We start from the raw sequence: 21158 nt of genomic DNA, 5'->3' as shown, positions 1-21158 counted from the left end.
CAAGCGCTTTTAGGTGCGTGCCTGGATGAGTCTGTGGCTGAACGTGCTCCTGAGCTGCCTCAGGTAAACATAGAGAGGATGAGAGGGATTGTCCATGATAGCTTCTAGCTTTCCTCTCATCCTCTTCTCTGTCACTGCCTCCACACTGTCCACTTCCATCCCCACTACAGAGCTGGCTTTCCTCACCAGCTTATTCAGTTTATTTTCACCACAGCTCCTGATGCCTCCTCCCCAGCACACTGCAGCAAAGAAGATGACACTGGCCACCGCAGACTGGTAGAACATCCGTAGCAGCCTAGTGTACACATTAAAGAGTCAATGTTCCGATACTGTTGTGGTGCAACACGTGATTTGATATCTAAGAATTTAACAACTTCAGAAGGACACGTATGTTGATTGAAGATGCTGTAACATGCATCCAAAATCATTATTTTATTTTTAAGCTTTACAGTGTTTTGTATCATCATAATGCCTGAAGTCCCATATTATGTGTGGAGATTGTTATGGAAAAAACCCTGAAGTGATTGAAGGGATGGCTTCCCACCGTTTCAAGTATATCCTAAAACAAAAGAGAGGCGTCCAAATGAATATTGAAATTGTTTTTTCTTGCTATAATTATTCCTCCTGTTCATATTGGCCATTAGAAGATAATTTCATACTATATATACAATGTAAGTAATGGGGCTCCTTCCATGCCACTGTAGTTTAAAAGTTTATATGAAGCTCATATGAAGCTTCAGTCATCCAAGTGAGTCAAATCAAGTAGATATCTTTCAACATTACAGTCTTTTTAGTGTCAAAGCTCCTCTTTTTGTTACGAACAACACCACAAACTACATCCTGACCACAAGGTTGAACCACTTTATAACAGCCTCAGCACAAACTGACAGACAGTCAGAGGCAACAGACTGTAAGCTTCCCAGTGCTGGCACTGGTGAGAACCGATCATTAACCGTAACAGACAAACCAGAAGAACATCTGCTGTGTGTGTGACAAATGTCTGTTTCTCTTTTGTCTAATCTTTCTTACTACAGGAACCTCAGTGTTTGTAGTGTAGCAGTTCTGATTGTGGAATAACAAATATAATATACTGTGCAATTATGTCACCACATTGTTTATATTTATAAAGCTGTTTACACTTTATCACTTCAGGCAGTGTGTTAGACCAGGCCCTGGAAAGCCTCTTGCATCGACTCCGAGGTCTATGTGACAACATGGAACCAGAGACCTTTACTGATCATGAGCTGGTTTATCTTCTGAAAGGCCAACAAGGCAACCCTTTCATTCTGCGTGCCCGCCGCTCCCTCTCCCATCCCACGGCTCCATGGCATCTACGCTACCTTGGGCAACCTGAAGTGGGGGACAAGAGCCGTCATGCCCTGGTGCGCAACTGTGTTGATGTGGCTGCCTCTCACAGCCTGCCAGAATTCCTCAATGAGATGGGCTTCCGCATGGACCATGAGTTTGTGTCCAATGGGCATATATTTCGCAAAGGTGTGATGAAAATTGTGGTAAGCAAACTGTCACGGATCCTGGTACCGGGGAACACGGACAACATAGAACGTCTATCACTTTCATACTTAGTGGAACTGAGTGTGTTGGCTCCCGCTGGACAGGACACTGTTTCAGAGGACATGCGCAGCTTTGCTGAGCAACTTAAACCCCTGGTTCACCTAGAGAAGATTGACCCCAGCAAACAAAGACACTGAATGAGATAATTACTACCCTGGACACATTAGAACTCTTATTTGTTTTGTATGTTTGTTTGTTGTTTGTTTTTTTTTGTTTGTTTTTTTACAATATTCTCATGTTATCTAAAATGAAATACAGCACAACTTTGACTTAAAAGTTACATGCCTTGTATGTTTGTTTTCGGAGTTCTCTACAATGACTGTAAGACACTTCATTCCCTTAGTTTCCACCAAATCCAGGTGATGGAAGTTTGTATGTAAGCCGCTTATTACTCTGTTATAAATTCAACCCATAAAGTAGTGGTTCAACATATACCTAGATTCTTTTAAGGTTTTACAATTGCAAATTGTTATTCTGAGGGGTTTTCACATGTTAAAACCATGCAACCAATGCATGCCTGCATTGGGTGCAAAGCAGTAAAAGAATAACACCTTTTTATATGAAAGATTATCATGTAGATCATTAATAGGTTTTTACAGTGGTTCCTGGAATTTAAAATTCTTTAATTGGCTTAAGTTTAAACATTTTTGATTATTTTTTGATAGATAAACTGATTTGTTTATCTCTGTACTGATCAGCCACAACATTAAAAACCACTGACATGTGAAGTTAATAACACTGTTTATCTAGTTAAAATGCCACCTGTCAAGGGATGGTGCATATTAGAGAGCAAGTGAACAATCAGTTCCTGAAGTTGATGTGTTGCAAGCAGGAAAAATTGGCAAGTCTTGGCAACTCTCGTGATGACTGGGTCAGAGCATCTCCAAAATAGCAGGTCTTGTGGGATGTTTCTGGTATGCAGTGGTCAGTACCTACCAAAGGTGGTCCAAGGAAGGACAACCAGTGAACTGATGACATTGTCAAGGCTCACTGAGGGGCATAGGAAGCAATGGCTAGCCCATCTGCTCCGGTCCCACAGAAGATCGACTGTAGCCTAAGTTGCTGGCAAAGTTCATGCTGGCTATGAAAGATAGGTGTGAGAACCTGCAATGCATCGCAGCTTACTGCATATGGGGCTGCGTAAACGCAGACATGTCCACTGCCAAAAGCTCCTAAAAGGGGCATGTGGACTGAGGTGGTGCAGTGGAAGAAGATGGCCAGGTGCATGTGCATCATTTACCTACCTGCACTATGGGAGGAATGCAAGCCGGTGAAGGCAGTATGATGCTTTGAGTGATTTCTGCTGGGAAACCTTGGATCCTGGCATTCATGTGGATGTTACTTTGACATGTACCACCTACCTAAACATTCTTGTAGCCTTTCAAAGCAATGGTATTCCCTGATGGCAGTGGCCTCTTTCAGCAGGATAATGCACCCTGCCACACTGCAAAAAATGTTCAGAAATAGTTTAAGGAACATGACAAAGGATTGAAGGTGCTGCCTTTGCCTCCAGATTCCCCAGATCTCAGTCCAATCAAAACTCTGTGGCATGTGCTGAAAGAACAAGTCCGATCCATGGAGGTGCCACCTTGCAATATAAAGGACATAAATGCTGCTCATGTCTTGGTGCAAAATACTAGAGGATACTTTTAGTGTTCTTGTGGAGTCATGTCTTGATGGGTCAGAGCTGTTTTCACAAAGGGGACTTAGACAATCTTAGGCAGCTGTTTTTAATGTGGCTGATCGGTGTATGAGGCACACAGGTGTGAAGGAACAGTTACGAGTCATAATTTTGATTTAGGATTAACACTTAATCAACAAAGATGAGACAACTGTGGTAACTTTTGTGTGATGCACAAAGGCCTGTTTGTTTTCTTCATTTTTAAAATATATGAAACTAGTTCTATGTTTAAGTTCTTCCTCAACGATCAGTTGCCTTGTGTAGCCTCTCATGAACATGTTCATTTTATCCCACTAGGGGTCTCTCTTGCTCTTTATGTGACTGGCTGTCTAATTGGAGCCGGCTGAATCGGTACCTCAGATCATCCACAGGAGCTGTGGTTGCCATGGAAATAATTAGCGGTGAGATCTGCACATCTTTTCCCCCCACTCTAATTAGCTTTCTCAATTGCTTAATGATACATAGACCTGTGAAAGCCTTTCTTTCTTCCCCCCAACAAAAGCATTGATTTTCCCTCTCTTCCCCTCTCATTTCTACTGTTAACCCATTAGTGCCTCTTTCATGGGAACTTGAGCTGGGACTATTACACATGAAAGCACTACAGCTGCCTCAGGTTCTTCACTCTACATGCTGAATTAAAAAATGGCCTGTATACCAGTGTGTCAACATTATGGCCAATCTGACGCAAAGACTGAAGTAACTAATGCACATCCTGTCAGTTATGATAATAATGTGGGCAATAAGACATGAGTGCTTCTAATAATACCCCCACAGGAAGATGCATTTGCTGGGTTTGTGATGTAAAGTGACCATGTGCATGTCTGAAGGGAGGGCTGGAGGGCAGATGGCTGTCTCTACATGTTGACCTACCTGCAAATCATGGTTGATGAGGACAAGCTCGCTGAGGTGGAAAGGTGAGATGACAGTGCTTCCACATACATTTGGTGCACCCTGAGAGTCAACCTTTAAACATTGTAACATATTACTATGTTTGAAAGGTTTTAAAGCAAATATGGTCTGCTCAAATTGAAGTTAATTTTTTTGTTCCCTGTCTGGTGCATTAAGTTGATCGTCAATGAGACCGAATTATCTGATGGAGACAGTTTCATGTTCCAACAACCAGAAGGACTAAAGCATGATGTTTCAGCTCTGAGTGAATTATGTATTAAAGAGGCAGATGCCTCCTTGCCCAAGGCTTTATATGTCCAGCATGGATACTCTACAGTCTGCTGGCTTTCTTCCACTTAAACTTGTGTTTAGCACAGTGCTCTTTGGTGATGAGCTGGACTCCCACCGCACCTCCACTCCACATTGCCTGGAGAACAGAGGCAGAGCTAGGCTAATCAGTGTCTTGGCATCAGGCCTACTCGGCTATTGTGGATGTAGCCAACCACTGACTTGCACAAGTGAGGGATTTAACTCATTGCTGGAGGCAATATGATATGCTGCATGGTTTATTTAATAAAACTGAGACTAGAGTGACACCCTCTCCCAACGCATACATGCAAAAAATCTTAATAATTCTATGAAATGGTTTCATTGGGGGTTAGGGTTACAGTGTGTGAGTGATCATCAAAATTCCCATTGTATTATTTGGAACAAATTGTGGGGCATGTAGGACGCTGCTATTTTTAATGCAAGTATTGTTATCATTGGTGGATCTGTTTTTTCCCCACATTAGTCTAAATGCCAGTTGCACATAGAGCCCTCTACAAATTGTCAGTCCAAAAATTATAGGTGTTCAGTTTACAATTTATTAAGTTAATTATTATAAAAGATTGTGATAATTGGCTTGAATGATTATTCTGTACACACCTGTTGAAGTAGTTAAAACATATTACAAACTTGTGCCAGTTTGTACCACGTCATCTACCCACCTAGATATGGAGTGCTACAGCATAGCATCGTTGTCCACTTGTCCTTACAGTCTTAAAAAAGCCTCTGACATCATTAGTTTATTGTATTATAATACAATTATGCTTTCTGTACATGTGGGTATGATAGCAGTACACATTCATTTCCCTCTTTGGGCCATTTGGTAGTTATGGGTCTTTAACTGTTAAATATAATTAATTGGCTAAGGCAGATAGTGTTAGTTAATCATATTTTGTTAGACCTCTGAAATGAGGAGAGAAGCCATTACCTCCACATGCCTTTACTCTCCATTCCACAACACAGTCTTAATTAAAACTCTTGGCACCAATTGTCTTTGCTGCCTCAGAACATAATGTTCATAGTTGGCAGTGCAGATGCTAAGATGCCACTAAAAAGCTGGCTTTAGCTCGGGGCAGGAAGTCTTTAAGTCAGCCTACTTTGGGCCAGTGCCATGAAGGGTTGAAATCAAAGATTTGCCTACTCCAGAATGCTCCCGATACTTGGATTTGAGCCCTCTCCTTCCTGTGTCATTGGGAGCCCATATGCTCGTTGGAGAGTACGGGTTGTTTGCTGAGAGGGAAGGACAATAAGGGAGGTGTTTTCCCACACAAGCATCGATCTCCCAGGGGTGTTCTTGTGGCTTCTCTGGCTTCCTCTCGTCCTTATTCCACCGGGCAGAATGGGGCGCAGGGATAAATTGCACAACATCATGAGGTTGCGAGGGACGGCTGAAGTGTCAGGGACAAGGAAATGAGGACAGGCCTTGCAGAAATGGGCGGAAAAATGTGTCCTCTTCCTACGTGAATGACATTCCAAAGCACTTTTTTTATGGGTGCAAATTGACAGGCACAAAGCTCTGCCTTGTTGTTGCCGTGGTGCTCTACCTTGCTTGTGGCTGACTGAGGTGATTACTGCTGTGCAGAACATGCTGTTCCAGGATCAGCCACACAGAGCCTGAAGCCAGCCACGCTGCCTCTGGAATGTCTGGTATGCGTACAGCGTAGCAGCCAGCCTGGAAGCGACTGATCACATACGTAGTTTTTAAACTTGCGCTGCCTGTGTCTTCTTCCTCTCTCTGTGTCTAACTCCACTCCCTCCAATTCTTGTCTCTGTTGAGATACAGACCTGCTGTGAGCCTCTGGGTCTGGCTATTCGTCTTCTTGACATTCACAACTACTTTTCTTTCACTTAATGTGTAATCAAGACACATTATGTAATCCGTTCAGTCTGAACGAGCATCACAAGCAGCACCTTGTGTTAGAGAAAAGAGGCAATGTAAGGCGTGTCTGTGCCCAGCATTGGTTTTACTCTTTGGACATATTGAAGTGACCAGGTGATTATGAAAACAATTGCTGTAAATCAAAGGAACAATAGTGCTTTGGAAACAACAGAGGCTTTTTGCACAAATGGAAAAATTAACAACATGGCATTTTAAACATGTGATCCCATTGTTGTCCAGCATGAAGTCATTCCATGACACATCCTCCCGCACTTAAAGCTGGCTATTTTTGACTCAAATTTCTCAACATCAGTAATGTCTGAGTGCACACAATTTAGTCATGTTGTGCAACTTTTAAGTACAGCTTCAGTCCGTGCATACTTTGCATGAAGAGGGTGGGGTCCTCCAGACAATTTCAGCCACTGTGTGCTGCGCAGGAGCTTGTTTTGATGGTGCTCATGAGCCGTGCATGTGTCACTCAATTATATCAAGATGTTAGCAGAATTCTCACTTATGAAGTTAGAGACTTGCAGACAATGTACACCTCTGGGTTGAGTGTCAATATTTTGACTGCAATGCCCCCATAGGTCACACTGATCACCCATGGGCACTAAAAATGCTCACATGGAACGGCTGCCTAACTAACAAACATTATCAGAAATTGTAGCTGCATGAGAGGCTGACTGTAAAAGTCCATGAATAAGTAATATTCTCCCCATAGCAATCATCAACATATCAGGTGTGAGTGTGCATAAAAATGTGAAACAGACGGTTAAATAGCCTGTGAGCTCAGCAAATCTTTTCTGGCTGAATAAAGATGGTGATGTACATTGTAAGGCATTCAACCCAATCTATGTATGTATAAGGGAAATAGACAACCAATGAGATTTGAGCACCTGTGACTGTGTGCCCGCCCAGCTGTCAGATTTTAGGAGGGTGGGTTGGAGGGGAGGAATCCCCCTTGGTCAGTGTAGCAGAATTACGCACAGGGGTCTGTGGACTGTATCTGCCAGAGCAGACTCTCTGGTCTTTTGGCGCTGAGGCTTTGCCAGTGCAATTCAAGAGGATAATGGGCAACTGTTTTATTTTTCTTCACATTAGTTGGAGTGCGGAGTGGAGATGATTTAAAAAAATATATATATATATATTCTGGCCTCTGAAAAGCCCCATTTCACCTCACTCCTCTCGGATTAAAATCTAGGGTTACTCTTAATCTGAGCTAAATCTGTCTAATCGGCATAGAAAATTACACTCACTGGAGTAGAGCTGCAAATAATCAGCAGAGGTGAAACCTCCTGCGCACCGTGAGTTCCCCTGGAGGGCATTTGGGCTGCACATGGTGCCTCGGACAATCTGTTACGCACAAAGGCAATTATCAGTCACTGTATTTTTTATTTTTTGAAGACAAAACCATTGTCGAAATTCTCCCTTGTGGTTTTTACAATGTCTTGTTTTATCACGACTGGACACGGAAACTGGCACACAAAGCGCGGTGTGACGCTCCACCAGACATATCATTATGCAGAGTTTTGATTAAGAATGTGGCTTTTGCGCCCTGCGTTCATAACAGAGAAGGTGGAGAGAGAGAGAGAGAGAGAGAGAGAGAGAGAGAGAGAGAGAGTTCGGGATTTCGCTGTAATCATGTTCGCAGAGTATTGATTTCGTGAGCGCACTCCAATTGGCAGCATCTCCACTACAGCGCCGGCGCGTCATCCTCGGTTCACATCGACGGAACGAGTTGTAAGCAAATGCGAACATGTGTGGGATCTGAGAGTGAGAAAAGGCAAGGGGGGGTAGAGGGGAGCAAGGGGGGGTGTGATAAAAGCCAATTTTATCATCCTGACAAGTGGATACGAGATTTGATTGCTGGAATATTTTTTTCTTCATATATTTTTTTTTCCAGACTGGGAATTTATCGATTCGTCACATGCGCACGCCTCTTCATTATAATTGCAGACAGTTTTGTGCTGTTCAGGCTGAATGGACTTGAATGTGGCGCTGCCAGTTTAATCCGTGCAGACTGGAAGATTTAATAATTCACGGTAATCACGCATTATCGCCCTGGTGATTTTCCCTCTCTTTTCCCATTCTTCCCGTTGTCTTCTGGAGGATTTATCGACGATGCTTTGCAAACGTGCTCCTTATCTGAAATATCATCTGTTGCTGCAACTGGGTTGAAAAGCGCCCTGTGACTGGCTCTGACACGCGTTTGAGACTGACTGTCTTGGGAGTGATGTGGACTGTTAAATGAGAAGCCTTTTAATCACCATTTGATATTTTACTCCAGGTAAAATGGACGAAAAATTACTATTACTTTTATTACTTCTCTTATCTTTACACGCGATGCTGTGATTTTTGCTTGTGTTCATCATGATCCTTCTACTCCGCTCAATTCCCTCTTATTGATTCAGACTGTAAGCTTAATAGCCGTGTTACAAGGCGAATTTCAACGTGAAGTGATATTGAAGACAGTGGGATACGGGAATCGTGGAGGTATTTCCCTCCCCTTGCTCTTCATTTGATTTATTCCGTTTCAACTGAAGGGTAAATGTTGATGATGGAGGACGACGAATTAGACGCTCATCAGGTTGATTCGGATTTCGAGCCGCAAAGCCGGCCTCGCTCATGCACCTGGCCGCTACCTTGCCCGGAGGATTTCCCCGGTGGACACGAGGTCAGCGGGGGTCTTCCACTGGCCAACATCAAGGTGGAACCGGAGGACGTCCCGGCTTGCGGAGCGGGGCTCGTGGGCGGAACGCCGGGAGAGCTGAAGCATCCAGCCGGCGCCCCGGCACCCACAGGCGCGACGCACCCATGCCTGGCTGGCGCGACTCTCGATGTGACCGGACCGCTGCGCAAAGCCAAATCCTCGCGGCGGAACGCGTGGGGGAACCAGTCCTACGCGGATCTCATTACCCGCGCCATTGAGAGCACCCCTGAAAAGAGACTCACGCTGTCACAGATATACGACTGGATGGTCCGTTTTGTGCCCTATTTCAAGGATAAGGGCGACAGTAATAGCTCAGCTGGCTGGAAGGTAAGGAATAGGACATACATGCCAGCTTGATGGGGTTTGACGTGTTAATCACAGAGTGTCTGGTGATAATATTGAGTATTATTCCTATTCACTAAGCCATTATGATTCTTTCACCCCTCGTGCCATACACATGTCACCCTGGGACTCCGTGTCGGTTACGCATGAATGGTGCCATGCGTTATCTTGTCTTAGTTCATTACTGCCGTCAGTCATTCTAATAGATCATTGATGGCAGAATATAATAGACTGTAGCGGAGTCCCTTGCTGTGTGTGTAACAAGGCTTTGCTCATCCCAGCTGCAGAGAGCAGCTCATGATGGGCAGCAGCGTCCGTAGTAGTGCATGAAATGCTTTCACCAGGAGCAGTAACACAGTGGTTAATGATTTATGTCCTTATCTGCTGTGAATAAATGTGGCAGATAAATAGAAGAAAGTGTCCCATGTGTTTTCATGAAGGTGGGGACTACATATTGTCCTCCACAACCTTTAAAAAAAATCTATCAACACAGAGACACTTGTATGAGATCACAGATCAGCTGTCTACAATGTAAATATTCAAGAGGGTGCTCACAACTGACCACAGTCCACCACTGCTGCCTGTCTGGCCGGGAGCCTGGAGTAACCTCCTGGACATCTGCCCATGTTATCAGCCTCTAGTCCCAGCCTCATCTTGTTGCTATTCATTATGGCCATCTGAGGACAGGGAGAAGGGGCTGGGAGATCAGCAGGGCAGTAGTGCTTGTCCTGATCGTTCACCTTTCTGAGCTCAGACCTCGAGACTAGATGTTAAGTTTTGCATCTGAATATAGTCTGCCATTTCCCTGGCAATGTGTGAGAAGGTAGAGGCTGTACAGTATAGTACTTCTTTGTGGGTGCATTGCCAGTCTTCAGAGTCTTGCCCTAGACTCTTAAGGTTCCTGTGAAATACATAATATTTGGGTTTGTAGGATTTTTTTTTTACTACTACTGTTACTGAGCAGGATTTAGAGATGATTTCACATTGGCTAGTCGTATCTCTTCCTCAGTGTAAGCTCATTATTGAACATTTATTTAAATGCTTACGGCTAAATTTATCCTATTAAATACTTACAGGAAGAAATACTGGCTTGGCATTGTCATATGATTCCTACTTATCCAGGCGTGTCATTCACATCATCAATTGCAATCAAAGACTTAAAATATTGACTAGTGTCCAACAACATGCATTCATATGTGCATAGCCTGTTGTCAAAACTTGTGTTGCTGTTGCATAACATAAACTTTGTCACCATTTAGAAATGTGTCTCCTCTGTTGGCCTCAGGCTTAAACACAAGCATCTGACTGACACTTTAAGCCTGCCCCATTAAAGTGAACTGTGCTAAGGTGTGTCTCCAGGTAGACTTCCATTAGGCGCTGAACTCGCACCAAAAGGTAACTTCTTAAACCACAGGGCCACTTTATCTTGAGTGCCAAAGTCTCAGTCTGCTATTTATGAAACTGCAAATTAGGGGGTTTGACAGTGGCAGTCTGAGGTCCTGGGCTATTTCAGGCCGCAGGCGAGACATGGGGCCCATTCCAGGTAATGACGGGGGATTAGGTAAGTCGTTTAAAGCAGGCAGCCATAATGTCAGTAAGAAGTCTGACCTGGTTTTGGTCAGAGACAGTGTTGTAATGTAAACACACTTGGGACTCATGTGTAGCTTATTCACAGGAATCAAACAAACAGCAGATGTAAATATTATTACTCCCCAGCTGCATACGTGCATGTACAGTAGAAGTCTAATATATGATGCAACTGCCTAACTTGGCCCCTGCAATAACTGTTTTTTTTAACTTTTTTCAAGTAAACTTGGATCATTAAATAAGAATCTCATTTGAATTAGCAGGGTTTTGAGTACATAATGAAGCCTTATATAATTTTTTTTTTTAAATTTAGGAGTGTGATCATTCATTTTTATTTTGGCACACTGTGGCAAACCATTTTTTTCAGTGCATGACAAGACATTTACATGCATATTATTTGATCAGATAGTTATGGAATGAAAAGGGTGTGGGAACATGAAAACATCTGTTTCAGAAGAGATTAATTGTAGGATCGCTGTGTAAACTCAGCTTCTAAGAGCAAGTTTGTCAAGGTTTAGCATAAAGATTCAGACCATAAACCCGGATCCTGAAATCATACAACCACCCCCTCCTCCCCTCACTAGCACACAAAACAGGTGCACTTTCATATGTATAATTTTACAAATCATATCAGGCAATTATATTTGACAGCAGCATTTGCAAGTTGGAAGACGCTACTTGTATCATCCTCTACATTTTCATCTCAATCAACAATATCATCCATGAGCAAAGCATTTGATGCAAAGCAGTCCGATTTTTTTCTGCCATGCAAGGGAAATAAAAAATATATGAAAGAATTGTTGGTAAGCTGCTGATGAAATGAAATGAAATTAAGTGGTATAGGTTGGCTGTCTGCGTAGGAGGCAGGCAGGCTGGGGGGGGGGGGGGGTTTGGTGGTGGTGGGCGGGGGCGGGGGCTGACCAACTAAAAGCAAAGGAACCTCTTTAGACAGTTTATAGAACCTGCACTATACGTAGCGGCTTTAAGTAAAAATCATCTTCAAATGCAGATTGTGTGTTGCGAATCATCCTGCTGTGACTCGCATGGGAAAGGATGTGAAGCTGGCTCGATCATGAGTACTAGACAGCCAGTACACCTAGACAGTACCATTAAGCTCCTATAAATACCTAATGGCTTCTGACTTCTAGGAAGGCTGCAGCAGTCTGAGGTCATGGCTTCCTAATCATCTCTTTACTGGAGGGAGGTTACAGAGAATTGTGCACTTGTGAACCCTCTTACACTTTCCACGGAGGTGCGAGTCACTACTACAGATTAGTGATAACTTCATTGGCATTTATTTTCCGACCTATAAATTTGCAGGATTCTTGACTCAAGTTAAAGACTGATTATGAAGCCCTGTGTGCCCGGTTATGTTTTATGGCTTCATGGCTGATTATATCTGAGGGCGAGCATCCACGGGCGCATGTGGATGCAGTGCAAGGGAGAAGCACATGTCAATTTCAACAAAGCGTCAGGGTTGGTAGTGTTGTGTGTGTGTATTTGTGTGCGTCTTTGTGGGGGCATGAGCAGGGGGAGGGGCTGTCTACTTCTATAGGCGTGTGTGTTTGGGGCTGCTGATTGGTCTGACAGCATGTCACTGCGGAGAATGGTGCGTAGTCTAGCTCCTGACTTCCTAATGCCTGTAATGGTGGGGTTTACAGGGAACTTGGCATGGGGATTGCCCTGTAGGCGCCCAGAAGTTCATTAACTTCAAGGGTGTCAGAAGATAATGGCATTGTTATGCTGTGGGGGAGGGGGTTGCTTTACTGTATATGCCAGCCTGGGTGCAAAAATACTTCATCATATAAATAAATAGAAATGTGATTGATAAGATACCATCACATTATATTTTGGATGCAGTTGCTTTTACAGTGCATCTATATTTTGTATGTTTCAACCTGTGTTGATGTACCACATGTAGTTTTCCCTGTTTATGTTTGCAGTGCAGGGCTTTTTGCAGTGAGATGCCAGGGGATTGCGCAGCAGGGCGGTCAGGGTGCCAGGCAGTCACCCAGACACTTTAATCCATAGTGACTAGACTGTTATTTTTAAAGTCTTTAGGTTGAGGTCTGGCCAGGTGCCAGCAGGGTAAGGGGTCACAGGGTTTCCTTTACTGGTGGGAATCAGATAAATGAGAGGCTCAAAAAGAGAGAGTAACATGACAGCAACAGAGATTGTGACAGTCACTACAGGGGTGGCGAAAAGGAAAGAACACCTGTATGTGAAAAAAATGAAGAGAGATGTTTCAGTAGGTATATGTGTAGTCTTATCTTATGTAAAGGCACATAACCCCTGTCTCCACATGCAGTAGTATTTATAACTGGGCTGGATCATATCACTTTATCTAATTGATTTATAGGTAAGAGACAGACAGACTCTCGTAATCCTGTCACCATGCACAGGCAGCTGCAGTAGAGAGACACTTGGCAAATATGAGGGATATGAATGTCAAATGTGCAGCGGAGAGTGTGTTTGACAGGAGCTTAGCATGAAGTGGAGAGACTTGAAACTTTCAGAGTGTGTAGAGTTGCGTGCATGTGTCTGCTGTGCGGGTGCAGGAATGCGTACGTGCATGCTTGTGTCGTTTGATGATGGTCGGGGAGTCTGGAGAGACTGGAAACTATCCTAGGCTTCAGCTGATTCATATTTTATCCTCCGTCTTGGCTCAGGGGAGCAGAGTAATTTGAGAGTGCGACAGACAGACACACACGCACACACACACACACACATTCGCAAAATGAGAGCATATGATGCATGCTGGACAGATTTATGGTGTAGGATTATGAGCACCTTACATCTCCCCTTGGCTCTTGCAGCCGGAGCCAGGTTGGGTTCAGGCAGTATATTCAGGTTGAGCCGGGTGTCTGATGCCAAGAAGCCCGTCCTCACTGCCTTCTCCCCCTGCAGCCTTCAGGCAGCCGTGGCAGTTCATTTCTCACTGAAAATGATTAATGTACATGCAAATTACCAAAGCATGGGCACGCATTCAAATATGGGAGACAGCAATCAGTAGACAGTAATATGAAAAACAATATAATTTTGCCTTTGATATTACTTCGCTCTCTCTTATCACTCCATCTAGCAGACATCCATGTTATCTCCTCTTTCATCTCTCTTCTTTTCTGTTTTGCTCCATATCCATTAGACATTTTATACATTCTGTCTGTCTTAGTGGTTTTTGGCATTAGGGCCAATTGAGGTGAGGAGTATTTCTCATGGGAACTATGGCGTCAGGATTTTGAGCTTTAACAGTCTCCTGCCAGTGATCTAGACTGCCTTAAGCAGCGTGCCTCCTCTTATCTAAGGGAAATCTCATATCTCACATTATCTCAGAGATAATAGGATAACAATGCTGGATTTTCCCCAGCTCGATGACTCTCAGCTAGTGGGTCTTTTGGAGCAGAATACAAGGGGATGAGATTGTCAAGTTCCCAATTCGACAGGGTTGAACTAATTTGGATGTTCTTCTCAGCTGAACTGAACTTCAGCTGTTGAAGCATTTCTTACCAAGCCTATTACCCATTGCTCTGCATTTTTTCTTTTTCACAGCAGTTTGGTGACATTTCTCAGGATATTAAATACACTTCTCAGTTCATTTTTCTCCCAAACTGAAGCAGCATAGTGAAGCATAGAGAAATTGTCATTCTTTTCCCATTGCACTATTTAGGGTGATGGTTTCCACTATTCCCTCTAGCTCAGGCACACACATTTGCACAAAACACACAACACACTTGTGCCTCTTCAAACCACCCATGGAGGAACACTCTGTTCTTGGGTGGGGTGAACCAATTTTTTTTTTTGGGAGAGGAGGGGGCTGACAGAGAGCGGAAGCGACTTTCTGTGGTGCTGTTTTGCTGTCTGATTTGTTTTGAAACCTGTCTGACTCGCGGCGATTGGCTCATATGGAAGGCGTGGCTCTGTTTGGTAAGCGCCCGTGGATTTTTTGGCAAAACCGTTCACAGCTGCAGGGACAGAATGTGGTGTGTGTTTCTCTCTGAGGCTGTGTGAGTTTGATGTCATGGAGATTTGATGAGAGGAGGTTGGGGAGGTGTGTGTGTGTGTGTGTGTGGGGGGGGGGGGGGCAGCCTTGAGTGTTACACCAGTGCTGGATGATTAGAACACATCTCTGTTTATTTCCAGGGAGTGGGTTATGAAATTGGGGATGAGGGAGGGAACAGAGAGAGGTCTTCTTCTGTTGGGGGGTCTATATGCCATGCAAGTGCTGCTGGACACACTCTGGGCATACACTCACAACATCCACATTTCAATGAAATAGGAATAAAAGTCACTGTGTTCCTGCTCTGTTACCCTCCAGCAACACTACTGACACCAGTATAAATAGGATGCAGCTTGTCCCTGTGACTTGCAGTGAGACTAATAAAAATACTTATATTCTGCTAGTTTATAGGGTTTATTGAAACAGAATAAATGGAGAACCCACAGGTCTTTGTCAGTGAATAGTAGTATTACTCCTAGAATAAAGAATTTTTTATTAATGACCATAAATACTTTCCAAAATGAGTAACTCGCACTAAATGACTCATCATCTAAGAACTGGCCTACATCTCAAAAATAAAATACCTCAGTATGTGGTTTCCTAATGTAATGTGGTTAAGAACATGCCCATTGTTATTACACAGGCTTGAACGGTGGAGTAAGTCGAATGGACAGTATCCACACATCAAAAGGCATTTTTCATATTCAGTCAAATGATATATTGAAGTTGCTTATTCTAAGACAGAGAAAACTCTGTCAGTTCTAATGTGATGTTATTTCGTTCCAGAGAAATGTTGTTTGTATTAAAAATGTTGCAAATGATTTTGGATATTCACTTCAGTGTGTGAATAATATGTGTTAGCCCTTGTGGTGCTGGAAATTTCGGTCTCCATGTGTAGCGGCATGCTTGTTGCTCATCTGTGTCAATGTGCATAATGTGTGATTGTCATTGTGTGCGTGTGTGTGTTTCTGAGTGCAATGCATGTATTTCTCTCCCTTCGTCTTGTGTGAGTGAATGTGTGTGTATCTCTGTGTGTGTGTGTGTGTGTGTGTGTGTGTGTGTGTGTGTGTGTGTGTGTGTGTGTGTGTGTGTGTGTGTGTGTGCGCATTTGGGTGTGTTGGGGGGGTTGATGGGCTCAGTGGGAGCCTGGGTCCCAGGGGAACAGCTCTCGTTAATAATTCAGACGAGGCTCATTATCAAGGCAGCGCAGATTTCTCCCTGATTCCACCTTAATTGCAGGCAGGCTGCTCCACTCAGGCAGGCGGTAGTCATGCTGGGTCGACTCTCTCTGTCTCTTTCTTTACCACTACAGGGCCTGCTCTGCTCCACTACGCTCTGCTTCGTCTCCCGTCCTCACCCCTATCACATAGAGATGGCCTCAGGCTAGCCTACTTCATATTAGCATACACCTTAATAGCTGTAATGTACTATGGACATGCTATTTTTATTTGTACTTAAAGATGTGCACTGTTTGGTCATTGCTATGGAATGTTTTCCTTTGTTGGCCAACAAAGATACAATCTGGAGGATGTTTTGGTAGGTTGTAGAGCTGAAACAATAAGTTGATTAACAGCAGATAATGGATCATCAATGATTCTGATTATCATTAAGTGGTTTCAGTCATTTATTGGTGATGAGTGCCAAACCTTTGCTGTTTCCAGCAATATGAGAGTTTGCTGTTTTTCTCTGTTTTTATATCATTGTAAATTATAGATATCTTTGCATTTTGGACTGTTGGTCAGACAAAATAAGCAATTTCAAGACGTAATTTTTGGCTCCTTCAAAGACATTTTATAGATTAAACAAAACAATATTGATTAACTGTACATAAGTGACAGATTATTGATAAAGAAAATAATCATTTGTTGCAGCCCTAGTAGGCTGTGTGATTTATGGTTCATTATGATTGAAGTGCCATTTGTTTACTCGCAGTTTCATCTAAAACACAAGACATATAATGCCTCATGATGCACGCTACACAATCCCTAATGTGTTTTCCTTTGGCTATATGCTTTGTGAAGTATTATAATGGTAGGTTTATCCTTGAAATAGCCTATAGCATATTATCATACTGATGACACTATAGAACATGTGTTGCCATGACTGATATCAGGCTACAATAATACTCCTTTTCATGCCCATCTATAGGCTTATGAAATGTATCTTGTCTTCATAATTTACTCTAACTGATGGGTTTCCATTCAGACCATTCAGTGAAGCCCCGCCGAGAGAGCAACATAATGGGCCTGATCTTGTCATACATGTATATGAATATTTCAAATCAAGCCATTGTAACTAGATGGGGGCTTTAGATAAACAACACAGATGCTTCTTCCTATTTGCTCTCACTATAAGATGAAGTGTGCTCCAAGCTGTATTTCTCTCCCGGCCACAAAACTGGCTTCCCACAAATCATGGTGCCCATATTTCCTAATTCAATTTTTCTCTGCGTTGGATATCTCTTCTTGTATGCAAGCGATTGATGGTCATGTGCATGTGCATGTGTGTAAATGTGTGTGTTCATGCGCACGCATATTGCCGTGTCTGTCCCTGAGAAAGAGATGATGTATGCCAAGCTAAACGGTGTATTTCACAATGCTCCATCTCCGGACCTTTTCCTGGCAGCCACGTGCTGGGTCTCTTGCACCTCTTTGCCTGTCCATCAAGGCCCTGTCACGAGCTAGAGGATTGTGGGAGGGGAAAGGAGAGCGTATAAGGGCCGTCGATCAGTTTACCTGAGCTTGGCGGTCCCGGCGAGTGATGGAGGGAGCCGCCTCACAAAGGGAAATGTAGTTAACGTTGACTGATCTGAGCAGGTGGGCAGAAAAAGGAGGGCAGAGGAGAGGAGGAGTAGCAAGAGTTATGTTCAAGAAAGATGCTTGTTATGCTAATGGCTGGTGGATATGCTGCGGCTGAGCCATGCATCCACGGCTGATAGATGGAGCTACAGAGGTCACCTCGGGTAGCGGTTGGTCAGGAACCAGCGTTGCACCCCGTTGTAAGGTTGGCTCACCTGAGCTGAAAGGAGGCAACTGCGTTTGAAATAAATGGCTTAATGTGTAGGTCTGTCTGAGTGTGTATATCTGTAAGGCAACCCATGTGTGAGCAAATCTGTGTGGGAGCCAACACGTGTGTGGGGAGGTATTTAGGCGAGGTTGCTGGGTTATGAGGTGACTGTGAGACCAGCTGGGATTGAGGGGTATGTCTGTGTGTGTGTGTGGGGAGGGGGTGTTGAGGGGAGATATGGTCAGGCATTGAGTATGGGGATGAAATCCCCCCCCCCCTATTGGATTTGTATGTCAGTGGCATGAATCTGGGTCAGGACACTGGGTCTGGTGTTTAGTATGCTGACCGTGTGAGGTCTGAACGCCGATTCTGCTCATAGCCCTGAATGAACCCAGCACGTCTGCCTCGCTCTGTCTCCGACTGTTTCCTCTCTCCTTTTCTGTCTTTCTCTTAGAGCCCTCTTTTCATCTCTGCCTCTTCCCTCTCTTTCTCCCTGTGCAGTGAGCATTTTTCTATCCCCTCTCCTCTGTCTCTCTGCCTTTTTTCTTTCCGTACCCCAGGCTTTTTTTTCTTCTCCTACCCTTCTTTCTCGTGCTCTCTTTTTCGCTGTCAGTCACTCACGGCCTTCTCTTCTCTCCTCACTTGTTCTATTTCACACTCTCAGTCCTCCCCACAAAGTAGCCTTTTTATCACTCATTTCCCTCTTCCCTCGCTCATTTCTCCTGCTCCTTTCATGTGCTTTTGAAATCCCCTTTTCATCTTTAGCTCTCTCTCTCTTGCCTGCTCTCTCCCTCACACACACACATACACACACACACTGGCTCATTCAGTCATTCTTTTATTATCCCAAAACTAAAGTGATAAATGGCTCTCTTTCTTCTCCGTAAATGTCACTCTGGGAATTGTCTCTGCTCATTGATTGACTGGAGTAGAAGGACGGCCACACATGCACATGCACCAGTTGTGCACACTGGCAAAAAAAAGAGAAAGAAAGAAGAACAGAGAGGCAGGGAAATGATCTATCATTAGAAGCACAGCTTGGCTGGGACTGCAGCCGTCAGGGTTAACATCTGGCCCACAGGTCCAGCTTTCTCTTAGAGGCTGATGCATCATTTGAAGAACCTGTGTGGTTGCTTTATAATGAAGCATCAATTCTCAACAGGACTTGGCATTCGCAGGAGTGCTGGGAAGCTGGAGCTCGACAAGGGATCAATCACAGTTAAACAATCTGAGCTGGCAGGCTGGGCCATCTTCCCATTATTTTATTTCTTAAGTGACGTGACACAGAATGCATAAGTGTTATTCCCAGTTTGATCATTTGGCTTTAGCTTATCCTTAACTGTCAGAAAAGTGCAGTCCAAGGAGAAAGGCATCTGAGCCATTGTTCAGACTAGACAGTGTGCTAAATATATGTGTGTGTGTAAGTAAGTAGGGGTTAATAATGCTCAGTCATTTTCTTAATGTCTCATTCACCCCGCCTCAGGCACTGGAGCTTGATAAAGGTCAAGACTACTGGTGGTTGCATGTCGTCTTTCCTTATTTCATTCTCTCCACTGCACAGCAGGGAGAGGGGCACCAAGAAGAAAGGAAAGTCCGCAGCCAGTCAGCGACGACACTGATCCACATGTCTTCATTCTCAGAACCAGGATAAAGAGATTTAATAAGGAGAGAGTGGGGAGACGGGGGCCGGCTGGCTCAGTCAATGAAGAGGGGATGAAAATATTAAATTGATAGAGAGACAGAGATAGAAAGACACACAGAGGGAAGTGAGGAAAATGGAGGGCGAGAGAAAGAGAGCTAGAATAGTAGAGAGTAGATTATAGGGCTTCCAAGCAGGACTGGAAGCCAGACTTGGCTGCACTTCAGCTACACTCTGCACACTTCAGCTCAAGTGTGCGTCCATTAGTGCACTCCCATTGCACTCAGAAAGCCATGCACTGGGATGCAACACACACACACACACACACACACACATACACACATACACATGCACACACAATTTCTTATATACTGTTGTTCATACATGCAAAGCCCCACAGACACAGAGTACAGTTAGCTCAGTAGCTCTGCCCTCACACACATTTACCCAAAAAAGCTACACTGACCTAGTCTCACTCTGTCTGTCCCTCCCTCCCTCTCTACCTCTCACTTTCTCACTCACACACACATTCACGATCTCTTCACTCGCCACCAGATTGCTTCCTGTCAAAATAAATAATTAAATGCATGCAATAACAGCTTCCGAAAAAAGATCCCTCAATTAGTGCAAAATGGGTAAATGGTGTGGGGTAGGGGCTGCGGGGGGAGTGGTATTTCGGGAACACACACACACACACACACACTTACACTTACGCACGCGCGCACACACACACACACACACACACACACACACACACACACACACACACACACACACACACACAAAATCTATTACATAAGGCAAATCATGACCCAAGAAGGTTTTTACGCAGTTGTGCAACGGTAATTTGCCCCCTCCCCTTTAGCAATCAGCTTAGTGAAGTCTTTTCTCAAATCCTTACAAGTGATCCATGCCCAAAGACTGGCCAGGGAGAGATCTAGATGAGTGGCAAGGAGGTGAAAGAGTGTAGCTGAAGGGATGCTGCCGAGGTCAAGGCTGTGTCTGTGTGTGTCTGTGAGAGAGAGAGAAAGTGTGTGTTTGTGCATTTCTGGGGCTGTGTGTGTGTGTCTTGAATAGTGATTGGGAAAAGGTTGTAATAATGCAACAGAGTTTGTGTGCATGAGAGAGTAAGAGAGATGCAGAGCTAAATGTTGATGTTTGCCATGAGAAAGGTGTCTTTGTGTGAGCGTGAGAGGAATGACGGAGGGCAGACAGAGACGAGATTGTGACATTACCTGGCACTGATGAGAGTATGGATATGCATGAGGGATTTACATGGTTGTCCTGTTTGGTCATAAATACTGTTAATTACATTAAAATAACCCAATCCCCTCATAGAAGTACATCTAAGACCTAATTTTATTGTTATAAATCTTTTTAATAACAATTATAAATTAACTGTTTGGTCTGTTCAGTGTTTAAATGTCCATTGTAAGCTTACAAATACAAAGGTGTCTTTGTAAATGGGTTATTTACTTAGTATTTATTTTGCCTTATTTTAATTGAACAAGACTTAGTCTACAGAAAAGC

At 43.8% G+C, this 21158-nt stretch overlaps 3 protein-coding genes across 3 annotated transcripts in view; all 3 read left to right on the top strand.

Moving 5' to 3' along the window:
* ppp1r8b (protein phosphatase 1, regulatory subunit 8b) overlaps window positions 1-21158 on the top strand; it is a 126741-nt gene that overhangs the window by 26580 nt on the left and 79003 nt on the right. The gene's annotated exons all lie outside the window — the stretch shown is intronic.
* On the top strand, window positions 1151-1852 carry med18 (mediator of RNA polymerase II transcription, subunit 18 homolog (yeast); the record flags this gene model as incomplete). The annotated part of the gene is given in 1 exon segment (XM_062423295.1): window positions 1151-1852. A coding segment is annotated over 1 exon segment (559 nt), but the record flags the coding sequence as incomplete, so codon positions are not given.
* On the top strand, window positions 4702-9445 carry LOC133984051 (forkhead box protein O6-like). Its single transcript, XM_062423296.1, has one exon. The coding sequence runs from the start codon at window positions 8896-8898 to the stop codon at window positions 9412-9414; it is 519 nt and encodes a 172-aa protein (XP_062279280.1). The 5' UTR covers window positions 4702-8895; the 3' UTR covers window positions 9415-9445.

Source organism: Scomber scombrus, chromosome 7 (assembly GCF_963691925.1).
Source record: "Scomber scombrus chromosome 7, fScoSco1.1, whole genome shotgun sequence".
Lineage (NCBI taxonomy): Eukaryota > Metazoa > Chordata > Actinopteri > Scombriformes > Scombridae > Scomber > Scomber scombrus.
This window is presented reverse-complemented; position numbering and strand designations above follow the sequence as displayed.

Excerpts from the sequence above, each read along its gene's own strand:
- LOC133984051 (XM_062423296.1), top strand. The coding sequence starts at position 8,896 with ATGTTGATGATGGAGGACGACGAATTAGACGCTCATCAGGTTGATTCG.